General features: G+C 40.6%; 1 protein-coding gene across 1 annotated transcript in view; it reads right to left on the minus strand.

The window, feature by feature from the left end:
• The window catches only part of mmp17a (matrix metallopeptidase 17a), a 57,630-nt gene that overhangs the window by 8,937 nt on the left and 27,477 nt on the right, over positions 1-21,216 (minus strand). The window contains exons 2-7 of the mRNA XM_066689467.1: positions 15,693-15,825; positions 15,375-15,510; positions 9,229-9,515; positions 3,916-4,092; positions 1,178-1,277; positions 365-447 (exon numbers count right to left, since the gene is read on the minus strand). Coding sequence (XP_066545564.1) covers positions 365-447; positions 1,178-1,277; positions 3,916-4,092; positions 9,229-9,515; positions 15,375-15,510; positions 15,693-15,825 — 916 coding nt within the window. The remainder of the gene's footprint in view (positions 1-364; positions 448-1,177; positions 1,278-3,915; positions 4,093-9,228; positions 9,516-15,374; positions 15,511-15,692; positions 15,826-21,216) is intronic.

A 21,216-nucleotide genomic window follows, 5' to 3' on the forward strand; every position in this document is an offset into this window, starting at 1 on the left:
TAAAGCATCACAAACCCATAAACCTTTAGCGCCACTGTAAAAAAAAGGAAAAAGAAAAGAAAAAGCGTGTGAAATCACTGGAAAGAGAACCATAAACGCAAATACAGCACTAGAAAACTCAAGCCTCAGTTGCTTTCTTTTTATTGGGACTATACTTCATCAGTAGTGGAGATGATAAAGATTAGCTCAAATGTTCAAAAGCTCCAGGCCTACATTTTTTTAAAGTCACATTCATTTGCCGTGTAGCGTGTAAGGCGTTCAAAAGTGTTAAAAAAATAAAAAAAGGAACTTCCTCTGTCTGGCATTAATTTGTGTCTCTCCTGTAAGCCTGTAGCTTCCCCAGTGCACAGCAAGTGTTCAATACCTTTGAAGAAGAACGCCTCTCCTCGAATCTGAGCCACTGCGTCGAAATGAGTGTTGCACCTGTCGGGGGCGTCCCGAGCTGGCCTGGGAAGAGAGGAGAGGAAAGCCATTAACACATCACTGCAGCTTTAACCTTCTGCAAAACACACAACAACACACACTGACTCCTAATTTGTTGCATGGCTTATGTGTTTGGTTTTGAAAAAGCAGCAGCTGACAAACACATCAAATCGCACGTATGGAGGCCTTAGCCTGTGTTTTTCAGAACTAATTGCTGATTTAGAGAGATGTGCCTGGCTTGTTGATGTTGTTTACGCTTGAGGAACAGGCTTTGGGCGCCGTGGGTTTGATGCTTGTTTGGCTCTGCATGGATTGGGCGCTGTGGGAGGCTTGTGTGGGGGTGGGCGACTTTCTCTTTCTTGTTGATCACTTCAAGCCCACGTTTTCGGAAAAAGCTGAAGAGGGAGGAAAATAAAGCGCTGCTTGCTTGAAAGACCACGAGAGACCTCAAGTGTTCCTTTAACCGCCCAATCAGATGATCGAAACGGTTGCATGCTTTGGACACAGATGTTAAGTTAACCTCCATGTCAACTGGCAAGGTTTACTGAAGAACTTGGTGTTACTTCATTATTCTACCAGTGATATTTTCTAATTAAGCATTGGATGACCAACTGGAATCTTCTTCTTATGATCAATTATTTGTCTCCTGGTGAGCAATATATGTGGAACTGGCCTTGGGTTACTGATTTCCAATACTGTACAGCAGTGACTCACATCCAAATAGATAGATACCAATGAGGGGCTTCTTACTCACGGGACAGTAGATCTGTTCTCGGGGAGGTCCAGTAGGACAGGAGGGTCAGCTGTCCTGTCCACATCTGGACGCACTGTATGTGACACAGAGTCTCTCACACCTGGGGGGAGAAGGATCTGTTTCACCTTTCTGTCATAACACCCTGCTGTGTGGCATTTACATTACTAAAATATGTTAATGCACATGCAACATACAGATATTCACAAAGAAAGTCTCATGGATCTCATGGAAGGCCATCGATGTTGTAAAACATGGTATTGTGTCTGCTGTTCATAAATGTACAGCCCCTCAACATCAATGCTATAATATCTGATATAATATAATATCTGAGGGCAGCCATGGCAGCCTCCACAAAGAGTAGCAATTGACCGCTGGTACAGTCCTTTACAGGAAGGGAACTGCAGCGTACACTGGCTCTGGAGATTTCATACACAGCTCAAATATTTGGCATCCAGCTGAATTATGCATGTTCCCTGCTTAATACTGGCTTGGAGGCATTTCCATGCGCCCCATTTCTAATGAGTGATGCTAATACCTTTTCTTTTCTTTGGCAGGCTGGGTAATGATAAGCAGCCACAAAGCAGCAGGAAAAAACAATTAAACATAAAGTTTCATTCATGCAATCGAGTTCAAAATAAGCAACAAGTTCCCATGCAAAGTCAGACCCGTAAAAGAAAAAGAAAAAGTTCCTCTCCCACCAACAACCGCGTCACGACACTGTCAATTGAGGCTGTAATTACCAATGTATAGTAATAATAAGGGAATGTACCGTTGGAGGGGATGTGCCCCGGCTGTAGGTAAATTTAAGATAACGATGTGTACAGCATTCTCATTATCAGATGCCCATTCTTGTGCAGCTGCGAGAGGGTTCATCATTATAGAGCAGAGCGCACATAGACGTCTCTTATCTATAACTCTCCGAAGACATAATGAGTGAGCTAGGCACTAGCTCAGCATAATCACCAATTTACAGCCCGTGCCCCATAGCGTGCCAACAGATAAATGTATACAGTATTAAGGATACAGAGCTCAGGCTAGACCGAATAAAACGCAACCACTTTATTTTTATTTTTAGCCTAATCAGTCAGCCTTGCGTCTTTTCTTAAAAAAAGGAAAGAAGCTGCCATGCATATTTAAATAATACATGCACTTCTATTAATTACCTTTAAGAACAGTTCATCACGTTAAACTCACACTGAGGGGATGTGGATTTAATGTAATGTAATTTAATATAAGCCAGTGTAATGTGCTGCTATTAAACACCGGTACTTCAGACTGCTAGAACTATGCCTTGTCCATATGTAAGAGGGAACAAAAGAAATCTGTGCTTTTCTGCAGGAAATGTCAGCATTGAGGTGGGAAACCCTGTATTATTAAGCAGATAAAATCCATGACGCCCACCCCCGCCCCACACACACACACATGGTGTGTTTTCATCTCACACAATCACTGGTGAGAAACAAATTGATTCAGAAACACTAGGAAAACCCCCACTGGGACGTGCAGTTACTGCTCACTGAGGCTGCTGATTTGCGACGGACATGTGTCTTGTGAAAAATACAGAACACAACACAAATCGACCACTGTATAACCACTATATGACCAATGCATAACAACTTTATAACCACTGTATAACCAATGTATAACCATGGTATAACCACTGTATAGCTGCTGTATGCTGAGTTAGTGCACATGCATGAGCGCAACGGCTTCAACTTTTTCTGTTTTGAGAATGTAAAACACCTTTTACATTTGTAACCTTTCCAAAATCATGGAATGCCGGTCAGAAATATAGACTCAAGCTTCTAAAGGAAACTAGATGATGGTAGCATAGCAATCATTTAATGTGTCAAGTATGCACAGTAAAAATGTACAGTAATGTAAAAAATCCCTGAAATATAATTAATTGCAGCAGTGTGTTGTACGGGTCAGGGCTCTGGACTCTGAAGCAGAGGGTTGTGGGTTCAATCCCGGGTGGGGGACACTGCTGTTGCACCCTTGAGCAAGATACTGTACCAAGACTGTTAAAGTAAAAACACAGCTGTATAAATGGGTAATTGTATGTACAAATAATGTGATTATAATAAAGTCGCTCTGGATAAGGGCATCTGCTAAGAAATATAATAATTCTTGTTAATACTAATGAGACAAGCCTCTCTCCTCTTGTAATGGGGTTGTGAAGGTCAGTATATTTTGTGTTATTGTTGACACCAGTCACTGCCAGCCATCTTGGAATTGTATGCTATGGGCTTGTACATCAATAAACATGCACCATGCCACACAACTGGGATGTGAACACAGTGATTACAGGAGAAGAACATTAAAACATTGAAATGTCTGCTCATAGTCCTGACATTAAATCCACAGAGCACCTCTGGGATGAAGCGGAATCAGCAGGAAACTCCAGAGACTTTTGGTATTATGATATAAACTGACACTGTTTGCCACTGGAATAAAACCAAAGAGATCCATGATTTGCACAGACAACGATTTCAGGATTAATGTGTGATTTGGAGGTTGAGAACAAGCCAGCAGCAGACAAGCTGCATGTAATATAGGATCACACAACATTTACAAGTGGTCACAAATTTTGCATCCTTAGTTCCATGATTTTGATAGCTGAGAAACAAGGATTTGTATGATGGTGATTGTAGATATGAATATACCTTAAATTGTTGAAAAAATCATCAACATCATCAAAATTATAATAGATTTTTATGATTTCTGATTGCTGTTACCGTAGAGTTGCCAGACGCGCACTTTGTCTTCGTACGGCAGGTCGTACTTGAGCGGGTCTCCGACGGGGCCCTGATAGTACGGCCTCATGATGGACTCCACAGCGGAGGTGTGGGCCAGCCCAATAGCATGACCGAACTCATGGACCGCCACTGCAAACAGGTCCATCCCATGGGAGTCTGGGAAGGAAACAAGAAGTTGTGTTTATAAAGTGAACTTCTGGAAAGTATCTGCAAACATTTTCCTCCAAAGGGCCGATCCTGAACAACACCAACATGTTCAAACTCTAAGCGGAATACAAAAAAAGTCAGACATAATAAACGCTGCTTTCCTCAAGTGCTTTTGTATGTGTCTATATAAATTTTTGAGTCCTCCTCCACAAATCATTGGAATATGTGCAACATTTGCCAACATTTCTTTTGTAAATGTAAACTAAATTAAATATAAGCTTTGAATAGACTATATCTGCAGAATCCAAGCAAACAATGCACAGCAACAGAAATAGATTTGATCTATGAAGAGAAGGAAGAAGCCTCAGGCATATAAAAAGCTGTTATCAAGCTTCGGGGTTGTTATCCGTGAATGGTGGGTGGATTGGTCAAAGTTTGGATTTAATCCGCATCACAGTTAGCCTATACCCACAAGCTCTTGGTAATGCGAAAGAACACTGGCAGCCGTTCCCATTAGTTTCCCTTGGCTGAAACTAAAACAGTGTATTTTGTTAACGTTGAGAGACACCTGAAACAAAATCAATTTGACGGCAATAATACTTGGAACACCGCTCAGGGATTGTAAAAGTGATTAGGAGTGCCACTGGATTTGTATGGAAGGTAGCTGGCATAATTTTATCCTTCTGGCGGTTAAATATGTTATCACACCTCAATAAACTTTTCATTTCGGTTAATCTAAGTGGAAGTATTTTGAGGAAAGCAACCAAAATGCATTCAACCTCTCATGTATCACTGCCTTGTGTGTTTGGACTATAATGTATCCACCAGTCATAAATAAAACAGTTGTGTTGGCATTGTAAAACGGCTAAACATGTTATTCCGAAACATGACTTTGATGAAACAGTGTTAAATCTAATAACTAATTAATTAAGTGTCTGTAAACATATGTTGCATACTTCATCAGAACAGGCTGAAAGGTTAACATACAGAAAGCTGTTCATTGCAGAATTAATTAAAACAGTTAAAATATTAGAGCAGTATTTGATGGATACTGATATTCACATATTTTTTATAATTAAAATAATAATAAAAAAAAAAAGTGAGTTGGTGGTAAAACAAAGACAGGACCTGAACAGGGGACCTCTTACACATCCTTTACCTTAAACACTTGACCATTTAGCTGGCTTGACACAGCGCCGGCAAAATTGTGTTAAATCAATCTGGTTTCTTACTTTATGAGCATAATGGCAACAGTCGTGACTTAAACACCACGGAGTGTACCTTGACACATAGTGACTGAAACTGAATAATTAAATTGCCGAAAGCCTAAACACAGAAAGAGTAATGGATGGCGAATGGTCAATTAGTCAGGCAAATGAACAGGGTTAAATGGGGAGAAAGGTGTGTCAAAGCTGGGAGAGGGTTTGTGAATAAAAAAACGTGTGAGGAGCTTGAGGTAATGTTAATGCCAATATTGTCTGTGCCCCGACACGCTGTTTCCTCTCTCATGTGTTAGTGAAAACAAGTATACTTTTGTCTGGAAATCAATATCTAAATGCTATCCAAATATCACAGCTTATATGCAGCATATGGAGGAGGTTATTTGGAATTGTCTGACACTGACAGCTATTGAAGTATTTCTTGAATATCTGTTGGTCTCGGACTAATAACTGGGAAAAGACACGCTTCATCTCTGTTTTACAAATCATTACATGGATTTATTTGGAAAAAACAAGCAGGAGCCACCCCCCCCCCCCCACACCACATACACACACACACACATATGCACCCAGACACATACACACACAAAGCCAATATAATGTGCTACTTAGAGTGCTGTGTCAACAAGTGCTTTGGGAGCTTGGGATTTTGTCATGGCACATTCTGATGGTCTGGCAGTTGATTATTTTTTTATTATTATTATATTATTTATGCCCAGGAGGAGGCAGCAACACAGAGTAAGCAGGACAGGTGACAGCTGTGTCACTGTGTCCCCAAACCAGCCTCAATTCCAACAGCTGTCCGGGATGTGGACGCAGAAGGGCTTTGCTGAGAATGATAAACCGCAAAGAAATAGAGTGAAACTGCAGCCGTTAAAACACTAGACTTTTAAGTTACATTGCCCGCCTCGGAAGCCCTCAGGGACAGACTGACTGGAGAGATTAGAAAGTCACAGATTGAAAGACTGTGTGGTTTTAAAAACTGAACTCTAAAAACCAATTTATGATCCCGCTTTGCTTTCCTCCAGGGCCCTAAAATTAAAAGATGTTATGCCTGAAAAAGTGCCAATATTTAGGGACTGGAAAAAGGTATCTATCTCTGCCTCACTCAGCTCCTAACAGACCCTACATTGTGCACCTAGTTGTCTGTGGCAGTGAAAAACAACAGCTTTAGTACAGAGGAACAAATAAGTTCCAGAAACGAATTCCAAAGAAATAATTCTGGACTGCAAACCACCGAACTGCAGAAAACCACAAAGGTAAAAACAAAATCTAGGGCTCTCATTATTCTGAACCCAGACAGCATTTCAAGATTACTCTTATTCCTTTCCGGTAGCGATCTTCAGATTTAAACGAATGATTAGTAACAGCATAACCTGCTCTCGCTTTGTTAAGGTGCAATTAACATGTGTATTGTCTGAAATTGATCAGACTGCTATGCAATGAACAGTCTGATCCATTGGGTGAATGGGTTTGCTGGCAATGACATGCTGTCTGTCTCCAGCGTTTGACTCAGGTCCAAAAACCCCTGATTGCTTTATTGACCTTATTCTCGAAGTGCTCTGTTTGGTTGATGGGCATTGTCTGAAAAATCATAGAGCTCTTAGACAGCTATATTTGTTTTTGTGAGCCCAGGAGAACTGTCCCTAATAAAACCTGTGCGGCTTATTTTAAAATGTGGCCTACATATATTGTGTAGAACACTGAGGTGAAGGTCACATTGCGAATGCCTGAGGGTTGCCATGGTTCCATCAAGGTCTGAAGTTTGGGTAGCACTATAAGAGATAAAGCCAAGCGCAGACTCCTTGTCTAAGGTGGTGGATACATAAACACTTCCCCATCCCTACGTGCAGTTCCTCGAGGGGGATGCTTAATAAGTCCTCTGAATAAGTAGATAGATTGTGTGCTGTGCCCTGTGTTTGCTAATGAGGCTGCTGAGAGAATGGAGTTGCCCTGTTGTGGGGGAGGGTGGGGTGACCAGGATCTTTTAGTGATTTTTAGCTGCCAGTCTGACACACACTGCAAATACCATGCAAGTCATCAGAACGTTTTTAATGAGGCCAGTGTTTTTGGGCCATTATAATCAGTCTGCATTAGCCGGTTTGACAAAAGGTAATTAATAAAAGCCAAGCGCTGGCGTCATAAATATAATCATTGTGACAAATGATCTGATGACTTGTGTGAGTACGGTCTAGTTATTTATTGCAGAGGTAGCAGAAATTAAGGGTAGACGGGACGTTCATTTTTTCCTGCTTTTTTTTTTACCACCAGGGTGCAGCTTATGAAGTATAATGGAATATTTAATGTAATTGTTTTACTTTATGATAATGCACACCAGTCGACTTGAGTAGGAGAAAAATCTACTCCTTAGGGAAAAATATGCTCCATGGTGAGTTTTGCTAATAAGAGCTTCAAAGTTCTCTGATTTTTATTTCTGCAGAAAAATTTCAACACATTTTCCTAAACAGGGATCAAATTCACCCAGGGTTTCCCATTGTCAAAATAAATAAATATTCTAATGAATACAGGATTTTGCTGGAAATTAGGCGGATCACAAAATGAACCTACTTTTCTTTATTTCATAGATTTAACCGCTTAGCAAAATCTCAACCTCAAATATAATGAGTGAAACTGGGCAATTCAATAGTTGAAATTCAAACACGTAAAGACTAATGGATTACGGATGGCCAATTAGTCACGCAAATGAAGTACTCTGTCAGTGTTAAACAGGCTGAAGAGAGCGGCGTACCTGCCAAGTGTTTGGTCAATGAATGAAATTTCTCTTGAGAGCCAAGGAAAGAAAGGCAATAGTGGCAGGAACACTGACCTAAACTGTACTTCTGTACTGTATGTCTGTAACTAATTAAACACATGCAAATACATAATAATAATTTAAAGCACAACAATAAAAAATCCAGGGAGATACAAAATATGGTAGAAAAGATTAAACTGAAAACGAACATGTTCCATTCATTCCTCATTAGAATGAATTCCCTGACAGAGGAGATAAATCATGCTTTCCTTTTATTTTTACTATTTATGGTGCCGATGAAGGGAACTTGGACCTTGAAAACAATATTAGGCAACGACACACAATTACACCCGAACTGCAGAGATGAAATATCAATCAGTGCGAGTCTCAGTCGGCAAGGCCCAGTTCTTGTGTCCCACATTCACCCCTGTCAACCTCTTTTGTGTCCCATTTTTCCATTGCCAGATCCTATAAATACTGACTGTGGTAGCATCTAAACAGCTGGTAATTGCATTGTGCCAAGAATAAGCGCTTTAATTGAAGCAAACTGAGCTCAAATTGAGGAGCATATGGACCAACACCTCTTAGTGATAAAATAAAGCACTTCTGATGGGCACCATGGGCAGTGAAAACAAAGCACATCAGATGGCTAATCTACATTATAACCTACAGTGCTGTGGCACAAATACCTCTGCTAATGGACTCAGTGTCTTCTGTCATTTTGCCCAGACTTATTTAAGTGCAGCAGGACTGTAGGCAAGTAGAGATGAAATTTTGGAGGCCGTTGCTCATTTTACAATTGACCCGGTTTCACACTGCGCAGATAGCACTCACATTTCCCAGATTCCAGGACGTTTAAGAGTTTTATCTGTAGTGTAAAGGAGTGCAGGTGTCCAAATAATTGACTGGCTTTCGTCTGGATTGAAAAACCTGACCAAAGGATAAAAAATCAAATCAAATGCAGAAAAATATGACCGCAGGCTTCTGAAGTTACAATTCGACCAAGAGGTAAGTAAGGAGTGGGAGAAAAGTGTAGAATGTACACAGTATAGATTTTCCTTTTTTGTCACAGAAAATTCCAGCTCAGAACTGTTGTTGTGGAAGGCAGAAATTGAAACTCTGGTTACTATGCAGTTCCTTTTTATTGTCCCCTATAAAGCCTGAGTGACTGACCTGGGGAGCGGAAGGTCCATGACTCGTCGTCGTCGAAGTGTGTGTCCCCAGCAGTGTAGCGATCCCCAGGGAAGAAGGCATGGGCCACGGTACCCCCCGGCCCATCAAAGGGGTATCCGTCGTTGTGGTCGGCTTTGGTGAAGTCGATCTGAATGTCCGCCTCGTTGCCGGCCACCTCGTGGAAGTTGAGCGGCGCGATGTCGCTCCACACTTTCAGGGCGTAGTACATCAGGGCGCGGACCGTATCATGTCCCAGGAGGTGGGACTCTTTTGGGAACGTCCGGACCCTTTGGAAAAAAGTGGACATCATCTCAGGGGGGGAGAGTATGGGGGGCGGGCTTGTGTCCAGGTGTGTGCTAGGGATGTGTAGAATTTAGAATCTCAGGGTCCATATGGTAACAAAAGTTCACATGTTAGTTTTTTGTGCAACAGAAATATTATATCCTACAACCTGAGGTTCATCCCCTAGGAAATAGTATCTTATCATACTGAAAAGCTCAGCCTCCCCGTTATCAGTATTAGCTCTTGACATACTGAAACGGAAATGTATTTCCTGACAGTGAACCACCCTGGCCCACTCCAGAAGACATCTTAAAAATGCGGCTAATCCAAACGTTTCCACACGGTTATGTAGACAAGCATTCTGAGTACCGGCAATCTCTCTGCTGAAGGCCATTAGGATTTTAATTAACATAATAATATGGGAGATTTCTTTTCAAAGACTCAGGGTTGTTCAAACAGAAGTCGGGGAGATGGGGGGTGGGGGATGGGGGACCAGGAGGAAGAAATGATACTCACAATCAAAACAGAGGTAAGTCACAGTGGAAGCTCTCTGACATTGCACAGAGATTAAGAATAATTCATTTCGGGACCCTTAGGCTCTCAGTACAAAAGAAGAGCTACAGTATACCCCTTGTCTGGGATTAACTTATCTTCCCCAGCTAGACGCACTTAATAGATTTACCAGCATCTTTCCGCCTTGTCAATGTTAAAAAAAAAACAAAAAAAATCATGATTTCAGTTCTGGTAACCTGGCAACCGAACACACTCTGCTAAGGCAAGGTTAACAGAAGACTCACAAAATAAGGAGTTCCACAGACGATGTGTTTAGCTCATCACTGGCCATTCACAGCCTACAATCCAGCCCAAGCACACAGCAACCAAAAATGTATTTAGCATTTGCTGGAATGGAAAAAATAAATATCAGTAGAAAATGGGCCTGTTCAAAATAATGGGGCCTTTTTCCTGACAGCTACTGCTTTACAGCTAAACTTCCACAAATCACCCTGGCTGTCAGCGCTCTGCGTGCATCTCCCAACAATTGTCAATCATCACCAAAGTCGGCAGTAGTAGGTGTTCATATCCCGCTCGTGAAAGTAAGCTGTTATGTGTCACTTGCAGCGGGATCACAGCACTCTCCCTGTGTCTGGAGATGATTCAGAGGCGCGGTGGGGGGGGGGGACAGCGTCTTAAAAAGAACAGCGGGACACATGCTGTCAGAGCCCGGCTTCTCAATACGACGCTCTCTTCCCCCACTGTCGCCTGTGGTCGCATTGCATCTCCACGCAAACTCCACTTCCCTCCGATACATGTGAAATTGAAACACCAGCAGGGAGTGTGCTAGGATTCATCATGCCTCCATAAGGTACAGTACATGCAATAACTCCATAAGTATACATGTATATATATATAGTTTTTCCCCCAGGCAGCATATATACACCTACCCCAGCTGCACAGCTTGTCTAGTAATCAACAGAAAACAAGGCAACAACCTCAGAAAATAAACATGAACAGTACTTACCCTTGTCAATTAAATGCAGTTGACATTATAAACACTCTACAAATTGCCAGTGCCCTTCCTCACTGCTTTAACAAACCAAGAGCAAACGGAAAACCAGACGAGGAAACAGAAAGTTATTTTCATCAGCTTGGATATGTTATACTACCAAAAGTAATGGGACAAGCTCACCTTCAACACTAATGGCGTGCAGGGCATAATGTGACATGACTGGGACTAGTATCAAATAGTGGTTCAAGGAAATCGGAGTTAAATACATTCCACAGCCTGCTCAGGGTCCTGACCCCAATCCAGTAAAACACCTCTGGGATGAAACAGTCGTAACGCTGAATCAAGAAGATTCTCTCAGTGCCCTTAACAGCAGGGCAGCAGCTCCTTCAGCCATCTGTATAAAAGACTGAGGCACTAATACAGACCCAGAGAGGATCTGTTTCCTGCTAAACTTGGATGCAGAAACGCTAAGTTTGTCTTTCACTGCCTCAGAACAGCTATTGGGGTAAATAATGGTAATGCTAACTTCACTCCTTCATTCAAGGTGATACAGTGCAGATAAGAAGATTGTATCAGTTTATTACTACAGCAACATCATAATTGTATTGTCCTTGTTCACTAACGATCCATTTGCTGCATTTAAACAGTTATTCATGCAAATAATTAAATGCTAGGATGAGAACAGAAATCCGAGGGAGTGGAGGGCAGGCCATCCAAGGTAAGTCAAAGAGTTGGCTGTAATTCTCTCAGATTCTTAAAGGCTCTTAAACTCAGATGAATTGGAATAAGCTGTTAATGAAAACTGGATTTAAAATCTATATATACACCATTTGTATATATGTATATAAATGTATCTATGTCCATAAGTGGAAGTACAACGTGTCAATTTCTCCAAAAGTAAAACAAAGCTGCTGATTACAGTGCAGCCCAGACTGAAGCGTGTAACAGCTATATCTCAGTAAAGTCTACTTTTGAGTGAAGCCTATACTGTCGAATGACTTCATTTGAGAAGCATGTATGATCCCGCAAAGCTTGCAAAAGCAGTGTGTAATGAAGCAGAACTCACCCAGAGTTAGCAAGTGTAACAAGTCAGCAGCGTAATTCCTTAAGCCTTTAAGAGCAAGAATCTCTGGCGTTTTATCAAATTCTGTCTTTAAAACAAAATAAAAGAAATTGCAAAGCCATCTTCCTTTGGCAGCCACAGAGGGAAAATGTTTTTTTGATGGATGGACTTGTTTCTCTCCCTTACAAGCCTTTGGCTACCAAGATAAGCTGAGCATCACACCACTTCTCACAGTTCAGCTCGTAAAGGAACAGTTAAAGTTGATCCGACTACACAATTAAAAACATTTGATACGACTTCTGTCCTGTTAGTTTCTGCAGCAGCACACATGCCCTGGTGCTCAGTGTGGAACTATTTATATACTTTGAAAATCTTGAGCTATAATCATCAGATGTTGCTAATGAGAAGCGTCAGTAAAACACTTCGCGTCAGCGCTACATCGGGTTACCAGTCTGGTGGCCTGCCAATCTGGGAGTCACACACTGCAAGCCAGAGCAGAGGCATTGGAAGCAATTCTAGTGGTTACAGAAAAGGGCTTCTTACCAGAAGGTATCCTGCTTAATCCCTGGCTCTGCCGCTGACTCACTGTGTATCACCCTGAGGAAGTTACTTAATGTCCTTGTGCTCCATCCATCAGACGAGATGTCAAACCTGAGGTCTAATTGTAAGTGACTCTGCAGCAGCAGTTGTTGATGCTTCTAGTCCCTGTAAGCCAGTGTCTGTTAAAATACTTTTTTATTTTTTCTTACTGGAAATACTAAGTCCGCGTGGATTCAGTCAATATTGGCCTGCCAACTACTACTGTATAATCCCCATGGCTGGGAAGAAAAACTTTAAACCATCCACTAGTATAGCTACCTTCACACAGAGCACAAAAGGAACAATTAAAAAAACTGTATCAGCATTGAAAAGAAAATGAAATGAATATTAATTATAAAGCAACTGCTCATTCTTGTATTCCCTGACATATTATCAGCGTTACGTGCTTACACATCAGGAACCACTTCAGAAAGAGATATCTGATTAGTTAATTATATTCTGTAATTATGACCAATATCTGGTCATTTCCCTCTGTAATTCGATTTAATTAAGTTATTAGTTATACCTGTTACTCCCTTGACAAACTGAGTTATGGGTTTCAAACGGAAACAGCAGGGATTTCCAGGGCCGCTCAGTTATCATTTGGGAGGTATGTCGCCTCACAGATAAAACGGTTGCACTATGAAGCGTAAGTAGCACATCTAAATGTGGCTCTGTTGTCTGAAAAAGCTTTGGTTGCTATTTTTATTTATATCCTTTCAGTGCCACAAACAATGTTTCTTATTTGCATCTGTTAACTGGTGCATAATTAATTTCTGAAACAATTACCAAAGACTTCATTACAGGCATCTAAGAACTGCACTCCCTGCACTGCAGCCTTTGAAGAAGAAAAAAAAATGTAATTATTATTAAACAAATGTTTCTATTATCGGATTGGACACATTTAAAGGAGAACCTGGAATTCACATCCATGGAAAAAGTCTTGATTGTGTATCTCTTCTTTCCTAATTACTTTCGTTAGTTGGCAGTGGACTGTATGACCTAAAAAAACAGAGGGTGTTGAGAATGTATTCTTCACAAAATCTTGGATTAACTGAATTGAAAGATACATGGGAAGGCCTAAGTCAGAGAAAGAGAGCCCAGACCAACATACTGGAGAACAATAAAGCTCCCAAGGGTTTACTGCCAAAAAAAATCGCTGTTACTCCTAATAAACACATCTACTTAACTTCAAACTCCTGCCTCATCTCCCCTGTGCCCCCACTAACCAACTGTGCAACCACAGCAGCCTGAAAAACACCCATCATTAAAAAGGATCATTAAAAAGCACTGAACAATCGAGTCTAAACATTCTGATAAAACAGCAGCCGATGCAGTGGAATGAGTGATCTTGTCCACTCGGTGCTAATGAAACAATAAACCGAACAAGCACATTGCCAGCGCACAATTTCCAAGCCGTGGTGGCCCACATTTGCGTGTTTTAATCAAGAGGGTCGGAAAATACAGTAGGTGCTTTGAGTGCTTTGCTGTATAAAAGGCGAAATAAAAACGATTCCCGTTGCAAGGCACCCAGGAGTGGTTGGAATGAATTGTGAAGTGCATTTATTTACTAAGGAGTGCGCCTTTGCGTGTAATGCTGTTCTGAGCCAATTAAGGATGTGACAGCTAACAAGCTCTGTCATTGTGCTACCGAGTATAAACATTTCCCGTTTGACCTACAGTAAGAAAAGAGAAACTGCAAAGGGAGAAAACAGAGGCAAAGTCGCTGCTTTCTGACACGTTACAGGGAAAAAAAGAAAGGAGAGCTTAATAATGTGAGAAGGGGAACTTGCTCTCATCTTTCAGCGGCTTATCGTACTGTGAGCCAAAGCGCTCCCAGCAACATCAGCCTCAATCATATCTATCTGCTTTGGAGACATGAGCCGTATGTACTGTTGGAAATGCAAAAAAGCATATATATTTGAATATGGCGATCCGGTATTTTTTGTTGTTGTAGTATTTTGTTCAGAGTTCTGGTCTGTGATTATGAAAGGTGGCAAATAAAGCCACAGGATACACTGCCAAGGAGAAGCTAGAAACAAAATGTCCTTCTGTCTCAAGACCACATCAATTCACATTCAAATCAATTGCTGTGATGTGTGTGTAATCCCTACAATGCACCAGAGCACCAAAAACAAACTAATGGATTTCCCTAATGGAAGTGCTATGTAGAGGTTTGTTTTTGGAAAGGCATTTTTTTTCGCTTGATCACGAAATGGGATATTTTTGACAAGAGTATCCTGTTAGTGTCCTAACAACCAGATAAATCAATTTCAAGAACATAAAACATAAGCTAAAAGCATAAAAACAGGGGTTCAAGGAGAACAGTATTGGAAATACCCCATAGGTTCCCCAGTATCTGACCGCAACCACAAAGAACCCCTTTGAGGTAAATTGGCCAAGGTCTGTTGTAAATCTTTCATCAGGCATAGATAAGTTGAAGCACTTATTCCAAATAGAAAAATATACAGAGCCTTAGAGGTTTCCAGGAAAAGCATGCAGAATAACCATCCATATAAAACCATACTGCAAATCCATTACACCTTACACTCCAAATGCTGCTCAGTTTGTCCAAAACAAAATAAATTTAATCAATGTGTTTATGTGGCCAGGAAAGAATCACAACTTAAAAGAGAGCAGTTATCTTAAGCTGCTTACAAATGAGACTGTGAATGTGTCATCTTCCTAAATGTATACTCCTCCAGGAGACCGTACCTCCAGGACAGATGCCTCTTGTTCCACTTGGTTTGGGTGGGCGCGCCGCGTCTCCGCCTCCCGGAGCTGGTCTCTGACTCAGTGACATCGGGCAGAGAGCAACGCGGCGTTTTCATCAGCCCCAGTGTGGCTTCGTCTGGACCCCAGCAAACACCGTCACCATAACAGCAAATCACAAGTACACACACAAATTATACCACATGAATAATTGCACTTGGTACTAAGGAGAAGAAATGCCATTATCAGATTGGGCAGGGTAGGTAGGCAGCTTAGTCAGGTTTTGCACCCCCCAAAACAGACCCCCACACACATACATACCCAAAACTCCTGTCTCCTCCAGACCTCCAAACTTCTGCATTGCTTTGATGGCATTGGTCAGAGCCTCCTTGGTCTGCAGCTGCCCTGTGACTGGGTCTGGTGGTGGGAGGTAGCCGAATTTACTCAGCCAGTCCTGCACATAAGTAAAGAAGAAAAAAAAGCAAAGTTAAACCTGAAGCACAAAAGTAATAACTAGGCCTCAAGAGAATCACTGTGTCACTTGTGTTTCTGGGCATTAAAATTTGATTAATATGTGGCAGGTTGTTGTCTTACTACTTCACTCGCTATTTTCGGTTCACAGTTAAAGTTTCATCTGCTGACAGCAATTCGCTACAAAAAAATGTGCAATTCACTGAGGAATAGGACAAAGTTTTGGTATCATCTGTGATTTCCTCCAGGCTGCAGGGTAACACCACGCACAAATAAAATGACAATAACCTCACAAAGCTTTTTTTGTTTTTGATTTAGGTAGAAAAAAGCACAGCACAAACAAAATAATCCTGCATAAGCATGATAAAAAGATCATTTAAACGAGGCATGCAAAGGGCAAACAAGCAAAGATTGTCGTACAGAAACCAGACCAGGTTTGGAATATTAATATTTTATGAATATAGTTCTAATTCATCAATCAATCAATAAAAAGGCTTTCCGATTTGGCCCAGCATATTTAAATTTCTTTGGATAATGAGTTCTGAACTAGATAGCCACCCAAAGCTCTTGCCTTGTTCTGCAGAGTGCCCTACAAGGCTCCAGCGACAACATTCAGCATACGATTGAAGCGGCTCAGCTGAAACAGCGGGATGCCCGGCTGTGTAATGTTGACACATGAAGCCTCGTTTTGTCAACATCTATTTCCAGAGCCAATTAACGTTTAACGCCTGGAAGCATGCATCTGAATTTGTGTGCCCTCTTCCGTGCCCTTCCACAGGTCCACACCAAGGGGAAACTTTTAATTTACGATGGTAAAAGTTATTTCATTCAAATTCCTGGCAACACACAGAGCAGGAAGCACTTTTAATTAATATATGAGAGTGTTCAATTTGTTGATATAAGTCTGCTGAGTAGTAGGAAAAGTAGTTATGTGCATGTGTGATTGTGTGTGTGTGTGTGTGTGTGTGTGTGTGTGTCTTTGGGTGGTAGAGGAATTTTGAAAGAAAAACTGCTTTGGAATTTTAAGAGACTTCAGAAATGTAGTGGAGGGCTTTGTACAAAGACTGGTTATACTGTATTGATTCTCTTGAAAGATGGATGGCTCCCACTTGCAAGGTCCTATTGAGATAAACTACTCTGTGTGGTTAAACACTGGGGGGACTTGGCCAGCTTGTATTTGTGATTAATCAAGCAAGGATTCAAGGGGAATTTAACTGATGAAGATCATGGATTTTGCATCTGGTGTGTTACTATCTTTATTCATTAGTGCAGCCTGAAAGTTACAGAAAGCACCCATGAAAACATCCCGCAGCTGTTCCTGAAATACAGCGGTCAATTCCCAGATAAGACATCTTCATGAATTTTATATAGCTGCAGTTGTTCACTGCTATATTTGCTCTATGGGCAACAATGATATAAGAGAAGCCTAATACTAACTTCACAGTGATATTCATGAACAAACAGCATGTATTACAAGCCCAAGAGCTAACCTTGACAAATTGTATTGATACTCAGCCATTTCTACATCCATTCTTCAGGACCTGGTCATATTTTGCACCCCTGGTATCTGAGCACTTCAGTAATGTATTCAGAATTCAAATTGTTTACACAGTTTTAATGGAAGGACAACATTTCCCATTATCGTTATTTGTTTTAATAGCTCTTGAAGAAAACCAAGCAGAAGTTCTCCAAATCATATAACTTCAAAAGCAACAAAAGGAAATACATACCCATTTTAAAGTTTAAATTAAGTGCTACTAAAATGATAACAACACATAACCTTAGCGAAAGTTATTATTAGGATCATGCAGTACTTTCCTGCAATACTGTGGCAACCAAAATCAAACCAATAAAATTCTGTATAAAAATAAAAATAAATTCTAAATAAAATAATGAAAATAGTAAATCCCTGGAGCTGTTGAAAAAAAAAAAAAACTACTCATACAAGCTGTTATCCTTGCTGGACACATACATAAAATATTTTATTAAAGATCTGGCTAGGTTGTTTTGCTGGATTGCTGTCATATCCTGGATCATCAATCAATGACAGTTCCTTGAACAGCGTACTCTCCTGCCACTTTGAGCACAGACAGTAACACATATGTTACACTTGCGATATCAATCCGGTTGAACTCTAAACTCTTGCCTTCTGCCCAGAAGGGGGCTAGGTCACCTTGAGATTAGCGCTGATCCGTGTCTGAACCTGATTTCCAGCATCAAAATGACAATTGCGAGCCAGCAAATCATGTTTAAAGATCTTTAAAGAGGAGGGAAAAAAATCAAAAAACAAACCTTCACCTTAAAATATCAGAAGTTACTCAGGAAATATATCAAACTAATAATAAGGTTACTTTAATAGGCAAAAAGGAAGATAATTTTTTTGTTCTCCATCAGTTCAATTAACTGATAAGCATAAAAAGATCTATAACTTCTATAAATTCTCAGTCCTCCACATTTATATTTTTTTTACATAAACTGTTGTCAGCCCTTTTTGGGAGCATTTACATTTACATTTGACAGACTTACTGTCACATTACCGCCAATACATTTGATGCTGGAACTGAACAGGATAAATTATACAATTAATCTGTTTCGCCTCGTTGTTTTCGCCGATGGATTTTAATGTTCAGCGTTAAAACTTCATGAACCCACTGTACTAATATATATATACATTTGTAAAGTTACATCCCAAGAAAAAGTTGATGTGATTTTATATTAAAAGAAAATCTATAATAGATCATGACAGTTCAAGTGAAATTACTCAGGACTTCACCTTTACCTGAGTGATTTTTTTGACTGTACAGGACAGCAGCACTGATCAATGAGTCTTTTCCTCTTTTTTTTTGCCTTCTCTCTTTATTAAACCAGACCAGCTCAGTACGAGGGATTTACAAACTCTGTGATCTGTCCGGTTTAGTACAGTGGTGCTTATTTACAGAGTGATAGCTGTGAAGGTTATCTGACACTAAATACAAAAGAAGTGGGGGCGAGTCCCACGCAACAGGCAGTAAAACTGAATGAGAAAGATGATTAATAATATGAGGATTGATTTTCAGAAATAATTAAAAACATCCATCCATCCTTCCATACATGAGAGCTATGTTATGAGTCTATATTCAGGTTTTATGATGTAAGCACACACAAGTGTGAGAGAGAGAGAGAGAGAGAGCTCAGTTCCAATAATGAGTTCAAAGGAATATCCGAGTTAAGCTCCGAAAGAACCAAGAAAGACAAGCTCCTTTGACCTTTTGTTTCAGTGAGAGCTTTAAAGTCGGAAGCAATAATACGCTGCAAATTTGAAAGAGTGCCAGTCATCTCCGAGAGCTCAACATGACCATCACCCCAACGATCTGCTGACCCCAGTCACTATATAATGGCCACAAAGGAGTGATAGAAAGACAGTGTCTCAAGCACCTCTGTAACAGTTAAGATTGAACTAAAGAGCCCTTCTTTGAAATAGAAAAATGGTAACATCACTAAAGACACACACACAAACTGAAATTCAGAAACGAGACAAACCAGACTGGGCTTTGCATGAAAACTCCCTCAAGCACACTTGATTTTGTCATGATTGACAAGACATTTCAGGATGAAAGGAAATAAACATTAAAACTAAAAAAAAAAAGACGTGTGGTGTCCTTACATCCTTTTCCACAATCACAGTACGGATCAAGAAAGAAGAGAACATATGACTGGAGTATTTGGGAGGCATTGGTATGTGTGAAACAGGTGCAGAAATCTCTGTGCTGCAAGCGCTACAGGATTTTCTAATTTCATCCACCCTGAGCCCTTAATTACCTCACTGCAGTAATTATTTGCTCAGTCAGGCCAATTTAACACTTTTCCCAGTTCTTACTCTGCTGATAGATTAAAGAGATCATGAAAACCTGCTACAAGCAAATATAATCTACTGACTATGTCAGGGTTTCTTAAACCTGTCTAGATCTCAATAACTGGGACACTGGTAGCCTCTGAGGGTCCCTGTGCCAATGGCTCCACTGCATATTTATTTATTTATTTATTCCCTCTTATTTTGAAAATGGGACTTTTGTCCAACAACAGGATCCATGCCTTCAGGAGCCCCACATTACACTCACTGCGATTCCTCTTGCTACTCTTCTACACACTTCTAGGAGACTAAAATGACAGAAGTGCTACACCTGAGTAGACTTTCATTTACCTCAGCTGCCAAAAAAGCCAGTGGAGTACATCCATCAAGCAAGGGCCCAACTCCACATTGGCCAGGTGTCCATTTGGACTCTTCATCGGATGCATTTGGTTACTATGTTACATTAAAGTAATCACTTCCACCACTTCTGTTCCTGTTAGCTCAAAACAGTGGACACAAAAGACAGTGGGGGGACTGAAAAGCAAAGCTCTGTTATCGCCTCTATGCACAACTGTACATGACCAGCTGACATGAAATTCTCAGACCCATTCTTCTAGGAAAAGTTTTATTTTATTTTATTTTATTTTTGTATTGAGAAATGTGGTTGAAGTTTCTCTTGGGGATTGATTCTGTGCAGCATAAAAAATTGTCTTCTGCACTGAACTCCAATTTTTATTTGATGCCTTTTGACTTCCTGGGGAACTCCCAGGGCTTTTAGTGCACATTAAAAGATGTAACCATAAAAACAGAGAGAGATCAAATAAAATGTAACCTCTTTAATGTTTTGAGTGTCAGAAGCTACCACAGCTGGAACTGCAATGCTAAATCCTTACGGTGCATTTTTTATACATAAAAGCTACTTTTAGTTTCTTTTGCTATAATGCTAATTGTAAATCTGAAAATATTATGTTATGCGGCAACTCACAAAATCTTCCAAAAGCCATGACATTTAGATTTTAAATTAAAGCATGACAGATACTGACCAGTAATAAATAACGGCAACAACCGGCACTTTTTGTTCAGCTTGATTTGAGTGTTGATGACTAAGATCGTATTCTTGGTACAGAGTGGGCCTGTTGCATTAACTAATGTCAAGACCCCACAGGATTGCTAATGTGGAAGACAACTCAACAACAAGGGGCCTTGTTATGGGCATCCCATGAGGTTCAAGTGAAGTTTCAAACGTTTGGCGTCCGCTTCCGCTGATGGCAAAGAAAGCCACAGTGGGTCACCGGCAGGGTGCTGAACTGTGCACATCCAACATGAAAGAGGGATTGTCTCGTTGGCACATTTCACTAGACACCATCACAATGGCTTCCAGTGTCTGTCCTACCCAACCGTTAAATGAAAGGTTCTTTGTACCTACAGGGACAGGATGTGAATAACACTGTTTAGCAGCACTTTTACTGACTTATCCCCATTTTTCTGAAAGTGTGAGACAGCTGAACACTTTGTGGTCTTGTGAGAACCTCTCCATATTATCTC

This window comes from Amia ocellicauda, chromosome 17, assembly GCF_036373705.1.
Source record: "Amia ocellicauda isolate fAmiCal2 chromosome 17, fAmiCal2.hap1, whole genome shotgun sequence".
NCBI lineage: Eukaryota > Metazoa > Chordata > Actinopteri > Amiiformes > Amiidae > Amia > Amia ocellicauda.